This window comes from Periophthalmus magnuspinnatus, chromosome 2 (genome assembly GCF_009829125.3).
Source record: "Periophthalmus magnuspinnatus isolate fPerMag1 chromosome 2, fPerMag1.2.pri, whole genome shotgun sequence".
Classification (NCBI taxonomy): domain Eukaryota; kingdom Metazoa; phylum Chordata; class Actinopteri; order Gobiiformes; family Gobiidae; genus Periophthalmus; species Periophthalmus magnuspinnatus.
In genome coordinates, this window is record NC_047127.1 from 18137835 (window position 1) to 18155883 (window position 18049).

At 39.2% G+C, this 18049-nt stretch overlaps 1 protein-coding gene across 2 annotated transcripts in view; it reads right to left on the reverse strand.

Moving 5' to 3' along the window:
* Nucleotides 1-1458: 1458 nt before the first annotated feature.
* Nucleotides 1459-18049, reverse strand: part of appa (amyloid beta (A4) precursor protein a) — a 67463-nt gene continuing 50872 nt past the window's right edge. For both annotated transcript variants that reach the window (XM_033977750.2, XM_033977758.2), the window contains 8 exons: nucleotides 16967-17125; nucleotides 16628-16756; nucleotides 15884-15983; nucleotides 12469-12672; nucleotides 11913-11966; nucleotides 10195-10286; nucleotides 5186-5332; nucleotides 1459-4964 (listed from right to left, as the gene is read on the reverse strand). In XM_033977750.2, coding sequence (XP_033833641.1) covers nucleotides 4863-4964; nucleotides 5186-5332; nucleotides 10195-10286; nucleotides 11913-11966; nucleotides 12469-12672; nucleotides 15884-15983; nucleotides 16628-16756; nucleotides 16967-17125 — 987 coding nt within the window. In that variant the 3' untranslated portion in view covers nucleotides 1459-4862. The remainder of the gene's footprint in view (nucleotides 4965-5185; nucleotides 5333-10194; nucleotides 10287-11912; nucleotides 11967-12468; nucleotides 12673-15883; nucleotides 15984-16627; nucleotides 16757-16966; nucleotides 17126-18049) is intronic.

An 18049-nucleotide genomic window follows, 5' to 3' on the forward strand; every position in this document is an offset into this window, starting at 1 on the left:
CTATAATAAAAATGGTATCATTTGGGTTTGGTTTGGATCTTGTATTTGAAATCATAAACACATCTATGGATTTATGCTTTTTTTTAGTTTTTTATTTCAATTTAGGTTAGGAGAGGTGAGAATTTGGGGCCCAATGATTTACCAAATTTTCAAATACCCTATGTTATATGACGCGCACATTAATTAATTACACAACTTTAAACTATACTAATGCAATTGTACACTTTTCTTCTAATATAAAATTTTATGATTGATGAAAACTTGTACATTTTATTTGTTATACATAGTAAAAACAATCAAAACTGAATCTGTGCTGCCAGAGCCTTTAACTGCAACACCAAATTAAAACAATCAATTTGTTCATCATGTCCAATGTTTTTGTCATTAAGAATAAATTAGCATTATTGTAAAACTTCTATTAGATTTGAACATGTCTACCTTGTATCTGGAGACACAGAGGGTTTATGGCAGATGGATTTTTTTTTCTTTTTCATATCAATGTTTCCATAGAACTTGTTTAGGCATGTGCCAGATACAAGCTGTCAACCATTATTTAATATCTGGCGCTCCATATATTTTATCAGTTTACAATTTGCATAAACTCTCACTATCTCTGTATACAAATGGCTTGATAATGTGGAACCTAAGATATCACTGCATACACATAGCCTCATCTCGTCCATTGAATCTTTTTATTCCCCTTAGTCGGCCTATTCACGTCAGCATTAGCCTCTAGCTCCTGTCCTCTCCTCAGGGACACAAATATAAAAAATAAAACCCATTGAGCTGTTGAAATGACTGATAACTATGGTGTCTCTTCAAGGACACACTAGAAGCCATTTGACCCAGAACAGTGCAGGTCACAGGCTGTTGGTTCATAGAGACTAGAGGGATAAAGGAAGAGTATAAGAGCACTGAGAAGTAATTTCTATCATTTGGGCGAGGTTACATAACATACATTGTTAATTAAGATTAGACCACCTTAAAGGAACTGTATTTTGATTTTGATTTTAAATTTCATGAACTTGACCTGTGTCTCTAGATATGGAGTAAACATGTTCAAATCTAAATATAGTTTCTACTGTACTGTATAATGCTGAATTGTTCTTAGTTACAAAAATACTGGACATGATGGACAAGTCATTTATGTTTTAATTTGGTGTTTTGGTTCCAGACGATTATCCAATCAGAAAGCAGAATAAGCCTCACATGGCTGAAATCCAGTTTAAAGCTAAAATGTCTCTCTCTGATCTGATTGGTCACTACCTAAACCCCAGCACCTGCAGCCATCAGGACTCAGGGCTAGTGCAGCCTCTGCAGCTCAGTGAGTGAATTCTGGAGCATCACAGCCCCAGGGAATGTTGATGACATGAGCTGCAAAGTAACCAGTCTATAAAATTTAAATTAAAAAGACTTACATAACCTCTTAAAGTAATTCAGACTGAAAACAGTCAAATGTAGTATGTACATTCAAAACTTTAATATGGAGGACAGTGTAAAAGCCCAGTCAATGCAAACAGCCTGCACGATATGAACACAGTGAGACTTGTATTTAACCCACAGAAACCAAACTCAACACAATTTGCTTCTCTCTGTGATTAGAGTGTCTCCCGCTGGCCATCGAGTGTAAAAACCCCACCGCACTGCAGCCATGTACAAGCGTCACCAGCATTAGTGTTCAGTGTGGTTGTTTCAAAGCAAGTGGAGAAGTAAGGGCTAAAATGGACTTGGACTAACCCAGGACTAAACCAGGTCTTTTCCTGGACTAACTTAACTAGGACTAAACCAGATCTTAATTTGGACCAACTTATCAGAACTAAACCCAGGACTAAATTAGGTCTTATCTTGGGCTAGCCCAGGACCAGGCCTCATCCTGAGTAAACCAAGTCTAAACCAGGTTTTTATCTTGGACTAACTTACCAGGACTAAACCAGGTCTAAACCAGGTGTAAATCAGGACTAAACCTGGTCTTAACTCAGACTAACCTAGGACTAAACCAGGTCTTAACATGGACTAAACCAGGTCTAAAACAGATCTAAATCGGGTCTAAACCAGGTCTTAACCTGAACTAGTCCAGGACTTAATAAGAACTAAACCAGGTTGTAACTTGGTCTTTATTTTAGCTCTCCATTTGTTTTGAAATGACCCAAACTTGTCAAAACCATCTTAAATACCAGCCTTTCTCCCATCACCATCATCTCTTTATAAAAACATGATTGGATCTCAACAAAAACACATAGTTTTTTTGGACGATTTGAACATTTCCGTGACAGTTTTGTACATACAGATGAGCATCAAAAGGAAAAAAAAATAAAAATTAACAATTCGACAAACAACTTCTTTTCAATGTACATGATGTTCTCAAAGCAGACCTGGCGTCAGTCTAAATCCGTATCATTTTCACGAGGTCACAAGAAGAATTACTAAATATACAATCTTGCTAAAATGACAATCTATTCGAGAAGAGCAGCTTTGCTTTTAGTTCTTTTTTCTCCAAATATTTGAAATAATCGTCATGCACTACATAGGAACGATAGCTAAGACTCAGCAATACACGCAGTTTTAAAAAAAGGACTTTACATCAGTTCACTTGTTTTCGATGTTTTATCATATTTTTTTCAATGTTTTTTCATTATTTTTTGAAAAACAAAACCGGAAAAAGACCAAGAAATAAAGAGTTCTTACAACCGTTTTTTCTCCAGAAGTCTTAAAGGGACAGTAACGGATTTTGTAAAGTAGTGGGTTAAAAGATAGGAATGGTAAATTTTCTCTAGCGCAATTAATAGTTAATGTATGTTGGGTTTTGAAATTACAATTATTGCGAATTTGTGAAATAAACAAGGTCTAAATCAGGACTAAACCAAGTCTAACCTCAGACCAAATGAGGACTAAACCAGAACTAATCTAGATCTAATCCCAGACAATCCCAGGTCTAATCAAAGTCTACAAGGCTAAACCAAGCCTGTTTTAGACTAAACAACGACTAAACCAGGTCAAGAAACAGGTCTAACCCAGGTGTACCCCAGGACTAAATCAGGTCAAAAACGGGTCTCTTCCAGGACTAAACCACACCTAAACCAGAACTAACCCAGATCTAAGCCTTATATCTAATAAGGAATATTAACAAAACCACTATTGTCAAAATAATATTACTGTCCCTTTAAGCGCACCGCGCGTGACAGTCCAGCTGTTGTGAATGAGCAAGGACACACAAAGGAGATAGGATACAAGCTAGGAACTAGGAAGGAAGGAAGGAAGGAAGAAAGGGAGGAAGGAGGAGGTAGGAAGGAAGCTAAGGGTTGCTATGTCTCCAGTGTTGTAGAGTGCAAGTAGTGGAACAGACTTGAGCTAGTTTTAAAACATGTTTGTATAGGTTTAATGTGGACTAAACAAAGTCTAAACCAGGACTAAACTGTCAGAACCAATTCAAGATCTAAACTAGGTGGAACCCAGGCCTAAACCAGGACTTAACCAGGTCTAAACCAGTTCTAAACTGTGGATTGATGTACAAGTTCAAAACCTGGTCTAACCCTACCAAATATAAACCAGGACTAAATGAGGATTTATTTAGGACTAAATCAGGTCCAGAACTACACCTGTATGTAGTGTATTTAAATCAGGTCTATACTTGTCTAAACTAGAACTAAACCAGGTCTAAACCAAGATCAGAACCATCTCAACAAGAAATTCACAACACAGAGTGAAGCCATCCATTTATCCAATTGCTCAATAAGAGGACTTTATCCCACATAGAGGCGGGCTTTATGCTCCTTTTTGCCCTCTTATTGGCTGTACATTCTAAGCACTTCCCAGTTTACAACATGTTTATTAAACTAGCCCAAGTTAAATGCATGCTACAATCCAAACTACATTTCAGATTTTAATTTTGAGAATCAACAGCCAAAAATGTAATGAATCTTCATCTCTGAATTGAGTTTGGAGAATGCACGTTTTTCAGCAGGCCTTAGACAACCCAGAACAGCTTTCTGTAAATTATAAAGTGAATAAAAGTTGGTGCAAAATCCAGGCAAAATTAAATACAAAAATAACAGTGGAAAAATATCTAGCGAGAGATGCTATAAGCTACATAGCCTACACAGGGTTCCCACCATTTTCAATTTTATTTTATTTTTATTGGCAATTTTAGTTTGAATATATTTCTAAACTTGAATTGGATTTTTCAGAATTTTAATACAATTTCAAGTAAAAAAATTCAGCATGGCATTGGTATTTTAAAATAAAAATGTCAAATTGTAATTATTTAATAGAATCTTGATTTCCAGTGTATAGTGGCATAAAACTAGAATAAACCAGGTCTAAACCAGGTCTAAACCAGGTCCAAACGAAGACTCAACTAGGTCTAAACCAGGTCTAAACCAGGTCTAAACCAGGTCTAAACCAGGTCTAAACCAGCTTTCAACCAAGGCTCAACTAGGTCTAAACCAGGTCTAAACCAGGTCTAAACCAGCTTTCAACCAAGGCTCAACTAGGTCTAAACCAGGTCTAAAAGCAGGTCTAAACCGGGACTAAGCTAAGTCTAAACCATGAATAAAACAGGTCTAAACCAGGTTTCAACCAGAGTTCAACCAGGCTTAAACCAAGTCCAAATACGGACTAAACCAGGTCTAAACCCACACTCAATCAGGTCAAAATTTAAAATAAACCATGTCCAGACCAGAACTCAACCTGGCTTAAACCAGGTCTAAACCAGGTCTAAACCTGGATTTTGCAAGAGTATTAAATGATTGAAAACATACTTTAAACGTGGGACCCATCTTAAGGACTGTTTTTAGGACCAGAGGAGGAGGAGATGATTTTAAATATGCCTTGTGTGCTTGTTTGATATTATATTTTGTTTAGTTTTAGTTTTGCATTTGCTCAAAGAACTTATAGGTGGGATTCTCATAGCCATTCTGCTGCATCTTCGACAGGTGGCGCTCTTCTGGGGTCACGGCAGCGTCCACCTAAGAAAGAACAAGAAACATTACTAAAGTCAAATCTTTCTAAACCAGGTCTAAACCAGGACTAAACCAGGACTGGACCAGTTCTAAACTAGAACTAAACCAGGACTAACTCAGGACTAAACTAAGTCGAAACCAGAGTTTAAACCAGGACTGGACCAGTTCTAAACCAAGAGTAAACCAGGACTACACCAGGATTAAAACCAGTCTAAATCACGGCTCACCTCGATGACCCCATGGTGTATGGATGTGTACTGTTTCTTCCTCAGCATCACCAGAGTAATGACGATGACGGTGGCGATCACTACGCCCCCTACCATCAGACCGATTATTGCACCTTTGTTTGGGCCCACGTCTTCAGCGAAAAATACCTGAAATAAACATTTAGATTATAGTTACATTATAGTTAGACACAATATACTTGCATATGGTATGACACTGGTATTTTAAAATTAAGTTATAGTATAATATTGTGTTGAACGCCACAATATATAATGACCTAAATAAAAAAACAGTCCAGGACTGAACCAGGACTAAACCAGGTCTAATCTAAGCCTAAACCAGGTATAAACTAGGTTTAAACCAGAACTTGCTAAAGTACTTATGCAATAGCCCATTATATTTTTAGGTTGAAAGTTGCTAAAAAATATGATTCAGTCTCATCATTTACAGTAGATTTTGTGCCAACAGTGGGATTAGCATACATATAAAAAGGACCATTGAAGTGGCACTAAACCAGTCTAATCTTGCTTCAAAAGAAATATTGAATTAATCTGAAATTTGCAGTGAAAAGACTAGTGTTATAAATGTGGGATTAGAGGATCTCAGTCCATACGAGAAGAGGATAACGTTAGGATTAGGATTTTCTACAATGTAAAACCAGATTACACTACACCTGTGTCAAAAGATCTGCTTAATCTGACTAACCCTATGCAGAAGTAGTAGTACTAGTAATACTAGTTGCTGTTGTAGTAGTCCTCGTCTATATCCGATTCAGTCTATATTATAATTTAATGAAGGATATTGTGAAATTCTAGTACTAGTAGTAGTATTGGCAGTTCTGCTTTATTCACAGTTTGGTCCATATTGTTGCATATTGTAAATTTGTAGTTAAAACCTGCCAGAATACCTCACCCTTGTTAATCATTGATACTGGAACATTTAATACCAGATCACATGACTGTATAAGGCTAAGGACGAGCTGCACCAAAACTGAGATGGAAAGAGGCTTTTAGCCGTTTGCTTCACAAAAAATGAAATACACTCCTAAGAAAAAGCAAAACTGGATGCTTGGGTGACACAATTGCAATGTAATAATAATTTAAATAATTTTCTAATGTTTTATATGGACTTGTAGATTGCAAATAGAAAAACTAACAAAACAAACATTGTATTTTAAACAGGGCACACATGAAAAAGAGCCCAAGCGCTCTCATTGGGTTGCCCGGTATAAATAAATAAAGAAAATTTGACAGAGAATAGTCCCGTTGTAGACCAGGTTTAGGTCTGTTGGTACTTGATTGGCCAAATATTTTCTTGGGTGGTACTTGGTGTGAAATATTTGAGAACCACTGGTTTTATGAAGATACAGAAGTGGACATTTTATTTTATGTCTTAAATAATTGCCTTCTGCATCTTGCGTTTGTTCATATTGTGATTTGATTTACTTATTATTACTTTTGCAGCTCTCCTCTTGCAGTGCGAACAGTCAGAATTTAAGATTAGTAATAGATTTGATCAATATTAAAGCAAACTTGAGAACTTTTCCACAGTAGAGCTCCCCCAACACCTCCTTTATGAGAATACACTGTTGTTTTTTTCCTCTTTTCTTTTTTAAAAATTAAAATAAGGCAGTCTAATCACATAAAAAGAAACGTATTGGCAAATATTTAGATAAAAAAACAGGTTTTCACAGGAGAACCCTCTTTGGGTCATGTCAGCCATATTTCAAGGCTGATTTTCTGCACAGAGAAAGCAGGTGGAGATGGCAGACGCTTCAAACACCCCAAATACATATTTTACCATCACATGGGTAAATATGTTACTTAGTTCTGCTTCAACAAACAATTATATTAATAAAGCTGTGATATACTGGCATTCATATGCAACTATAGTAACACACTCATGCTCATATATGGAATTATTACATGTGGCATCCCCTATTTTCACCTAACATTCTATTTCATGACAGATTCTATTTGAAACTTTGTGTAGCACAAACCCTGTACAACCTCACTTCAACGAGTACGCAGCCAACATGTCCAAAAATTGGTGCAACTTTTCTCCTGAAGAGGACGAACACCTCTACAGTGAGGAATTTAACCTGATGGAGGAGCTGGGGATAGCATACACCAATCCAGACTCTCCTCTTGAGGAGGGACCCTCTCCATCTTTTGAGGAGTTGGAGCAGTTAGAGCCTCAAAATCAACAGAGGTCTAAGGAGAAAGACAAGTGGGACATGGCCTTAGTCATGTTACAACTCGAGGAGCCAGTGATGGCACCCACCGATCCAGACCAGACCTCTGGACCATTTGAAAAAGTGGGCCACATCTTTCTAACTCTTGAGGAGTTGGAGAGGGAGCAGTTAAGGCCTCAAAACTATGAGAGGTCTAAGGAGGAAGAGGAGCGGGGTATTGCCTTAGCCATGTTAAAGCTCAAAATGGCCTCTAAAGCTGCTCGGGGTTTAGAAGCCAGAGAGAAACATCTGCTCCAAGAGTTGGCAGACCTCAGGAAGCTTTGAGAAAGACACAGTGCACAGCACCAGAAGGAAAAGTTTAAGTTACTGAGGAAAATAAAGCTGATTATTCTAGCTCATAACACTCAGGTGGAGATAAAGGACACAGCAACCCAAGAACTCCAAACTGAAACTGACTTATAGACCAGTCAGATGAACTGTTGTTGATGTACTGCAGAAACAGGTCACGGAAATTAAAGAGGTGTTCAGGCAAATTTGAAGATTCCTGCCAAAAATCCAAAGAGTGGGATATGGAAAAGCAGAGTTTCCACAAGGACACTGCTGATCTGAAATCCAAACTGCAGAAAAAATCTTTGGAGTATACAGAGCTGACAGAGCAGGACTCTCAATTGGAGCGTGCTCTGTCCAACCTTAAAAGTGACATGTCTGCTCTGGTGTAGTTCTCTAATGAACTGGAGGTAAAACACCAAGAGGAGGCTGAGCAGACGGTCCAGATGTTCCAGCAAATGCAAGACAAAGAGGCACAGGTCCGAAAGATGGAGGAGGGAAAAAAAGGCCATTTTGACGACTGTGAGGAGCTGAAGGAAGTGCTGAAGAGGTCACAAGTCCAGGGCATTGATCCAGAAGCTGAGGAGTGCAGAGGTAAAGCGTTCCCTGCTGATTGAAAGAAACAATGTAATACAGCAGAGGGTAGAACTGGAGAAACAAATCAAAACTGAACCAAAGGAAGAAAAGACAGCTGTTTTAAAGACCTGTAGGGAGCTGAAAGTAGAGCACTCCCTGCAGGTTGAAAGATGTAGTGCACTAGAGCAAAGCTGAGGAAGACAGAAGAACTGTGCTCCCTGCTGGAGGAGATGAGCAGAGCACTGCAGCAGCAACTGGAGAAGAAAAAGAGGAAGTGGTACAGCAGGCTGATGTGTGCTTAGACCCTCTCTCAACCCCCCTCACTGTTTGCACATAAACAATAAAGCATAGCAAAAAAATAAGTTGTATTACACTGAGTTTTTGTTTTATTTACAGAGATATCTATTCATGTTTTTGTTCTGTCTTGGATCAGTAATTTTTTATAATTGGTTTAATTACGTATAGTAGCTTTAAGTACTTTAGGGAAAGCATGGCCTATTCACATTATGATAAAAAGATGAGCCTATAAAATGTTTAATTCAAAGTGTCATGTGGTTTAGGGGCCTAGTGTGGCACTACCACATCATTTATAATACAGAATCAAAAAATGTAACTACACTTTGTGTAAAACCTTAGTAGTAGTAGTTGTAGCAGTAGTAGTAGTAGTAATATTTATTTTGCCTAGGATATATTGTCAAACCTTAGGCAAGGCAAGAGGCAGATTTACACACAAAGTACACAGAGTAATACAAAGTACCAAGACATTAAAATCGCAATACAAACAAGTTAAAACATAAATAATCATCATAAAATGAATATTGATTTGACTTTCAGTCATATGTACAGCTAAACAGATCCGTTTGGAGCCTGAATTTAAACTTTGTCAAAGTAGAGGCTTCTCTCATCTTCAGGAAGACTGTTCCAGGTTTTAGCTGCACAAAACTGAAACACTGATTCACTGTGTTCTAACCAACTAGCCCTTGAGCTTAGCTAGAGCAGCCATAGAGCATAGCCAAAGCTAACGATTAAAAAGTGTTTTTTAAGACAACAGATGGATTTTAATATGAGAAAAAGTTTAAGATCAGAAAATATTCATATTTAATACAAAATTCGACCTTTGTGAAAGTTGTAGCTGCCCTGTCAGCTCCTGTCAGCCCCTGTCAGCCCCTGTCAGCCCCTGTCAGCCCCTGTCAGCCCCTGTCAGCCCCTGTCAGCCCCTGTCAGCCCCTGTCAGCCCCTGTCAGCCCCTGTCAGCCCCTGTCAGCCCCTGTCAGCTCTAAGCAGCAGGACTCTATACAGTTAGTTACATTGATTCATGCTTGTGCGTTGTGGAGTTGGATCCTGTACAATATGGCTATACTTAGATATATATGGGATTAAAAAAAAAAATGTTTTCATTAAATATCCGCCATCATTAACTTGCTGTGTATCACTTAAATGTGTATCACTGTGTAACATTTCTACCAATAAATAGATTAAAGTAGGAGCACTTCATTTCTTTATGAGTGTTTTAATTGCAGTCTTGCCTCTAGTCTCCATGGAGATGAATAAATTAAAGCTGTACTGTGTACATTCCAGGCAAAGCAACAGCATCTCTTTGTTGACAAGCAATTTTATGCAGTGGAGCTTTAAGCGCTGTTAAATTCGATAAAAGAGATTGAGTGAACACTTCCCATCAAGTTAGCCTAATAGTAAGTTAATGGACATTTTAATATCATTACTACTCCAGTTAGCATTTATATGTTCTGCCACTACAATTTGACCCCGTAGTTATTCCATAGCTCTTTTGTTTACTTTTTAATATTGTTAAACCTAATACATCTTTATTAAATTTTCTTTCTTACAATAAACACAATAAATACAACAGCTTGTATAGTGTAGATGAGCCGTTATCAGTTAACTGATGGCACGTACCAGTTTCTGATGGTGCACCTCGTACTCCGTGCTCTGTCTGTCCTCTGTGTCCATGCGCAGCTCTGGCATCGCATCCATTTTGATTCCATTCACTGATAAAGAAAAAGACTCATTAACTTTACAAGATAATATTGTTGAACGCAACTTGTTACACAGAATTCTCAGGTACTGGTCTGTTTTATGGTTAATATTTGCAATTACTGGGCCTATCGATGTGAAACAAAAACTGACACAAAGTTCAGTGTTTTCTCTGTCAGTTTAAATAAACAATACTATATCTTCAGAAAGTGGTGCTACCATTTAACCCAAAAGAAGTGATTGTTGTCAGTTGAAAGGACTTTCTGACATAAGATTAATATGACAAATTTGTGGAGACAGTCCCAAATAAATATTTATTTATCTTTATTTATATAGAGAGAGCCCGATGAGAGCGCTTAGACTCTTTTTCAAGAAATACAAACAAAAAACAAACAAAACAAAAATAAGTGCGCACGCTCATTTAAAACATTGAAAGTGAAAGCAGGTGCAGGTGTGAGTATAAATATTTGTTACCAGATTATTGCATTTGTGGCACTAAAGTATGCTTGTCCTTAAAATATATTACATTTTTGTCAAGCAAAATAACCAAAAGCTCTCTTTCCCATGTTGGTTCTGGTGCAGTTAGTCCTTAGCCTTATACAGTCATGACATCTTGGATTAAATGTTCCAGTATCAATAATTAATAAGTGAGGAAGCTATGAGGCAATCCTTTATAAAGACACTTCTTAGAGTGAGTGTTGTTCTTTTCTGACAGATAGCATGGCCACCATTTTTCACACAACTACCTTTATTTTACATTTCCATCCGGCTTTGCCACATTGAATAATCCCCGCTGCACCTGCGCTCTCATTGGTCATCTTTGAGGGACAACGTGAGCAGATTACCGTAGTGACAGTAAACTTTAAATTTAAAGAGCCCCATGTCTCTGCTTTGAGATGCTGTTTGAATTTACATGATAGCACAATTGTTTGCGGTGTTACAGTAATGGAAAGGCCACAGCCGCGCTCCATCGGCGACGATAGCATCTGCCACAAAGGGTTAAAGGATAATTTTTATGTACATGTATTTATAGGAGGTGTCTCTTTCAGTCGATGTACCATTTAGTGTATAAAGATTTGCAGCTTACTCATCACTCAAGTGTGTTTTTTTTAAATAAATCACAACAAATATTCAAACAAATCATATCATTTGTTTTATTTGCATTCAATGATAATTTACGATTCATGAGGGAATTTTGTTAAAATATTGCTGTAGTTTTAAAAGCGCCTGACCAGCAGAGGGAGCACTTGCATCCAAACAGCATCATCTGAAGATAAATATATGTGGCTTTCTCTTAAATTGAAGAGGGCCCAAAATTGAGCCTTCGGGCACTTCTTTCCTTAAAGTAAAACAAATTTATTTAAACCCATCAGCTACTACTGTCTGGGTTCTGTTTGAAAGATAATATTGCAACTAATTACTTGTAGCATTATCAAATCCAGTATGCTTCAGACGCTTCAAGAGGACTTTGTAATCTATTGAATCAAAAGCTTTAGTTAAATCAATAAGCAGAACTACACAATCTTGTTAACCTTAATGATAAAGGTTCAACATTTGTTAATCATTCATTTGGAGATGTCTTTCAAAAACAGTGAATCCCCCACAGAGGTATACAGTTATGTGAGCACAATCAAACTTACCTGGTCGTGTTGGCACTCCTCTGTCCAGGTTTGGGCGAGAGTCGACTGGTTCAACTGAAAGCAAACAAGAATTTTAGCTATTTATATTATTTTTCAATACCAAAAATCAAGTACAGCACCTTTAAAGAGGGGATATTTTATGACTATGGGGTATTAATTACTAATGCATAACACAGATTACCATATTAAACTATATGTGTATATATAAGTTCAAAACACAATCAACTATTGCACATCAAATCATGTTTGTGAAGTTGTAGTGTATTGTTTTGTATCATGTGTTTTTTTATATTTATGGAGAATTGTCACGTGATGAGCATAGGTGACGTAGGCTTGTGGGTGGAGCATTGGACAGAATCTAATAGCTACCCTGAATGAGGCCAGAGAGAGATCACTAGATTACTCAAACATGCATGGATGACATCTAAAACCTCTTCATGCATGTTTTTGATGAGGGAAAAACATGCAAAAACATCCCCCCTCCCTTTAGGTGTATATATAAGATTATGTAATAGTAGTAGGCTATGTGATGATAAAATATTGGTTCCTGTCTTACCCAGGTTGTCAGTGTTGGCCTGGTTGAAGCTCTCAGGGTGGATGAATCCGGCCCCCACAGCGCCCTCTTCAGGAAGCAGTTCGCTCTGTCTGTCCCCAAACTCCTGGTCGGGCATGAGGGCATCATTCCCATAGCTCACCCTCACATCAGTCTGAAGGTTAGCCAACTGTAGAGCCATCTCTGCCTGCTCACGCTGCAACAGCTCTGGAGACGAGAGGTAAACAATTTCACATTTTTATTTTATCAATGGGGATGCACCGATACAGATACTGGTATCGAATATAGGGGCCAATCCAGGCAAATTAGCAGGATTGGGTATCGATTCAGTGATGTTGGTTCAGCCAATATCCTGGCTGGGCCTTTAATTAGGTGTAATCATATATTATAAAGTAATACACTGCCTGGCCAAAAAAAAGTCGCAATCTGGATTTAACTAAGTAGGTACGAGCCTCCTCCAGTTGGTCAGGTTTAGATTCAGCAACAGTATGAAGAAGAATGAGGAATGAGGTCAGCTGACACCTATCCATTGATGCAATAGCCTGCTCATTCAGTATTTCTTCTTCCCTGGCACGGGCATATTCCAAAATGACAATGCCAGGATTCATCGGGCTCAAATTGTGAAAGACATGGATTGGCCACCACAGAGTCCAGACCTTAACCCCATTGATAATCTTTGGGATTGAAAAATTAATGCAACACTGGATGGAAATAAATCTTGTGACATTGCAGAAGTTTATCGAAACAATGCCACACCGAATGCGTAATCAAAGCTAAAGGCGGTCCAACCAAATGTTAGAGTGTGTGACCTTTTTTTTTTGGCCAGGCAGTGTAATACAAGAATCACATTTCAGAACATGTGTGTACAGATCTAAACCACAGTGTTAGATGTTTGTTGTTCAAATCAAATAGGGATTTCCATCCTTCCAGAACACACCCAAACCTCTGGCCCTGTATGTGGTGCTTCAGAGCTCCTGGTTTGCCTAGAATATTCCACAGAATGATGTTAAACATAAACATCTCCCTGGAAATGAGCCACCAGCCCTAGTTACGTGTCAGATCTGTGGAGAATAGTACAAAAATTTCAAACTCTATTTCGATACAAAGGAATGCACTCGAGACTCAATAGTGATACTGATACCACGATAATAACTCTTTCTGGACAACAAAATGTGATTTTCAACATTAAACTGTAGCACTTTCTCTTCCCATGTGTGTTATATGTGTGTAATCCCTCAGTGTCCAATAGGTTCACAGTGGTCCATGGTGTGTACTAGTCTGTGTGTCTTATACTTGCTCTCAAAAGAAGAGGAAGAGGAGAGGACAGAGGGGCAGGAAGGAGAGAGAGGGGGAGGAGAGAGGGTAAAGGAATGGAGAGAGGGAGAGAGGAGGAAAGACAAGAGAAAAGAGGAGATGAGAGAGGGAGGAGGAGACAGAAAGGGGAGGATTAGTGGGAGAGGAATGAGGTAAAAGAATGGGGAGAAAGAGAGAGGAGGGAGGAAGAGAAGAAGAAAGAGGAAACCTAGTGGGAAGACGAGGAGAGGGGGAGGAAAGAAACAGGGTTAAGGAATGTAGGGAGAGAAAAGAGAGGAGGGGAAAAGAGGAAAGAGAAAGGAGAGAGAACAGTGCTCAGTGTCCAGTAGGTTCATAGTGGTTTGTGTGCGTGTGTGTACTAGTCAATGTGTCTTATACATGTGAAAATGACAGAGAGACATCATTATAAACATATTCAGGAAAGTTTCATTTCTGTCCTGTGAATGGGACTTTTTTAGTTTCGATACTAGTTCAAATGAGTATCTAGTCTAGATATTAATGCTGTAAATTCTAACATTCTCAGGTGATACTTTCCTCTTTGAAACATTACAAACTGCATGACTCAGTGGGTGGATTTTTTTTTACTTTTTAAAAATTTTATTAAAGTCGTCTCAGAGCAATAACATTTTTCAATTTACTTGGTGTTTGATCTTTGTATGTTTGTAGAAGCGGCACAGATTGTGGCGAGAGGAGCAGATGGAGCAATGACACACAAGGAGTCCAATGTAAGAGAACGTGTATGGGTAATATGGAAATGTAGAAGAGGGAGGGGGAGGAGGGAAGAGAGAAAAGAGAGGGAAGAGAAAGAAAGAGAGAGGGAAGATAGCAAAGAGAGGGAAGAGAAAGACAGAGAGAGAGGGAAGAGAGCGAAGAAAGGGGACGAGAGAGAGGGAAGAGAGAGAGGGAAGGGAGTGAAGGGAGGGCGGGGAGAGAGAAGAGGGGGGGCATGGAAGAGAGAGAGTGAAGATAGGGGGAGAGAGGGAAGAGTGGGTGAGAGTAGGGTGGGAGGGAAAAAGAGGAGAAAACAGGGGCAGAGAGAACAAGGGAGGGAAGAGAAGAGTGGGAGAGAGAAGGAGATGATGGAATAAAAAACAACTGGTGAGAGAGAGTGAAAGCATTAGAGAGAGAGGGAGGGAGGAGGGGGGTTGAGGTGGAGATGAGCGAGGGAGGAGAGAAACCGGAGGGGGAGAGAAAGGCGGTTAGAGAAAGAGGGAGAAGAGGGGAAGACAAAAGAAAGTGAGAGGAGAGAGCAGTGAATACTATAACTTATGGTTTTCAATTTTATGAACTCCTGAAAATGATATTTCCAAATGGAATCTGAAACTCATAAATAATAACTACCGTAAACGTTTTACTCTTGAGGACACCTGAATATAGGCCACACCAGCTAAATTGTTAAAGAAAATACATTTTGTCCATATATAAAAGCCGCACCAACACACCATCAACACGGAATGAACATACCTGCATGTTTAGAAAATAAAACAGCACCAACATGGGCCACCTGCTTTTATTTCCTCTGAAAGCTTTTGTCATCTTTTTACATCGACTAAGTTATTCTCGCTGCTGCCTCCAACGTCGCACCATCAGTTCATTAATGGTCAAGTTTACGTGCAGTGGCTCAATTTCCTTCTGTGATGCCTTACGTGTGGTTGCTCCATTTCCGTCTTTGATGGTCAAACTTACAAGCAGGGCTCCATTTCCTTCTTTGATGGGCAGATTCATTACCTTCAACTTAAAAGTTGCATCATTTGCATTTCTTTGTATATTTTCCATGATGAGGGTGTGTGCATGATGCGCAAAATGACAGTTTAAAATCAAACCCTGTGTATTCTTCAGCGCATAATCTTTCCCCAGGTCTGTCTCACTTTTGGTTTACTGCTAGAGAGTGCCTCCGAGTGGCCATTAGCCAGTAAAAATCTATAAATCAGCCACAATGTTCAAAGCATGGGAAAAAAGGAGCAGCTTATAGTCCGAAATTTTATGTAAATTTTTTCCCTTAATTAAAAATCTCACACTGTGACATATTGAGTTAAAGGTTTTATACTTTTTGCTTAGTGGAAATCATTCCTAATTCTCCTCTTGTTTATTTTTAGCAACTCACCAACTTGGTCCTGGATGTCGTCAGCCACTCCGGGCACTTTGTACAGCAGCCCCAGAGACTGGTTCATCCGCTCCTCAATCACTCGCAGGTGAGTCAAGACCTAAACAGCAGACCGGAGAAATAAGACACTTCAGAATACAATCAATAAGAAAAGTACCTTAGTAAAGTACTTTATATAATGTGTAATTTAAATGTTTGTATGAATCAATATTTGCTTGAAAAACATCCATTTTCACAATGCAATTTTCCTCAATAGAATTTCAGTAAATTGGGATTGTAAATGATGAGCACCAAATCTACAAAATGGCTGACTCAAACTCCACTGACAGCAGCTTCAGATGAAATTATAAATCAATAACTGAAATGAAAGAATCAACAGTAATAAAAAGTTTGCGAACCAACAGAGCAGCTTTAAAAAATGACCTTAACTGAAATATTTCTGATTTGAGCAAAGCCATAAGTACTTGTTTACTCACAAAGTAATGCAGCACTTGTTTATGTTAATTTTTAATTTTCTTATTGAGTGAAACTGAAATATGAGTTGTTTTTTTTTTTTTTTTTTTTTAATACCCAACATCCTCATATGTTCAAAGTGTTTACCTGCTGTTTGATTTCACTGTAGTCTGATTTACCGGTACTCTGATTTACCAGTACTCTGATTCACCTGTAGTCTGATTCACCTGTAGTCTGATTCACCTGTAGTCTGATTCACCTGTAGTCTGATTCACCTGTAGTTTGATTTACCTGTGGTCTTATCTGGGCAGCCTTCTTGGGGTCCACCATCCTCACATGTTCGAAGTGTTTCAGAGTGTGCTGTCGATCCTTCTGCTCCGCGCGCACATACTTCCTTAGCAGACTGAACACATGACGAGGCTACAAACATAACATAGTATGTCATTAACAGGTTTAGTCCCTCATTTAGTTCTGGTTTAGTCCTACTTCTGTACCCCTAATAGTAGATCTGCTTGTGTGTGTACCCCAGGTAGATCTTGTATACAGTTGCTGTTATTCATTCATTCGTCCCTCCCTGGTCTAGTCCTGGTTTAGTCCTCTCTGTGTCCTGGTTTAGAGTGACTACCATACCCTGGGTGGGTTTTGCTGCAGTGCGGTCAGATAACTCTCCAGAGCCAGTCTCCTCCGGTCGTTAAGCAGAGCCTCCACCCGAGCCATATGTGTCTCCACCAACTGCTGTCGCTCACTCGCTGCCTCCTGCTCCAGAGCCTCTACCTTCTCCTGGAAACGCTGAAAAATACAAGTACATGGACAGACAGTTTAGTACTGGTTGAGAAATGCCTCCTACTCCAGAGCCTCTACCTTTTATATATATATATATATATATATATATATACATACATACACATATATACATATACACACATACACGTACACATAAATACACACAAATGTACAGTTGAAACCAGAAGTTTACATAACCAGTGTGGCAGTATGCTTTGGGTCATTGTCCATTTAGAAGACCCATTTGAACCAGTCCCTCCTGAAGCAAAACAACCCCACAACATGATGCTGCAACCCCCGTATTTCACAGTTGGGATGGTGTTCTCTAGCTTGCAAGCTTTGCCCTTTTTTCTCAAAAAACCCCCAAAAAAAACAAAACAAAACAATGGCCAAACAATTCAATTTTAGTTTTGTCAGACCACAGGACATGTCTCTAAAAATGAAATAAAAAATAATAGTTTGAACAGATGGGCGGTGGAAGGAATACTTTGAGGATCTCCTCAATCCCACTGTCACGTCTTCCGAGGAGGAAGCAGAAACTGGGGACCCAGAGGCGGACTCGTCCATCACCCTGGCTGAAGTCACTGAGGTGGTTGGCAAGCTCCTCGGTGGCAAGGCTCCGGGGGTGGATGAGATCCGTCCTGAGTACCTCAAGTCTCTGGATGTTGTGGGACTGTCTTGGCTGACACGTCTCTGCAACATCGCGTGGCGGTCGGGGACAGTACCTGTGGAATGGCAGACCGGGGTGGTGGTCCCTCTGTATAAGAAGGGGGACCGGAGGGTGTGTTCCAATTACAGGGGAATCACACTCCTCAGCCTTCCCGGTAAGGTCTATTCCAGGGTACTGGAGAGGAGAATCCGACCGATAGTCGAACCTCGGATTCAGGAGGAGCAGTGTGGTTTTCGTCCTGGTCGTGGAACACTGGACCA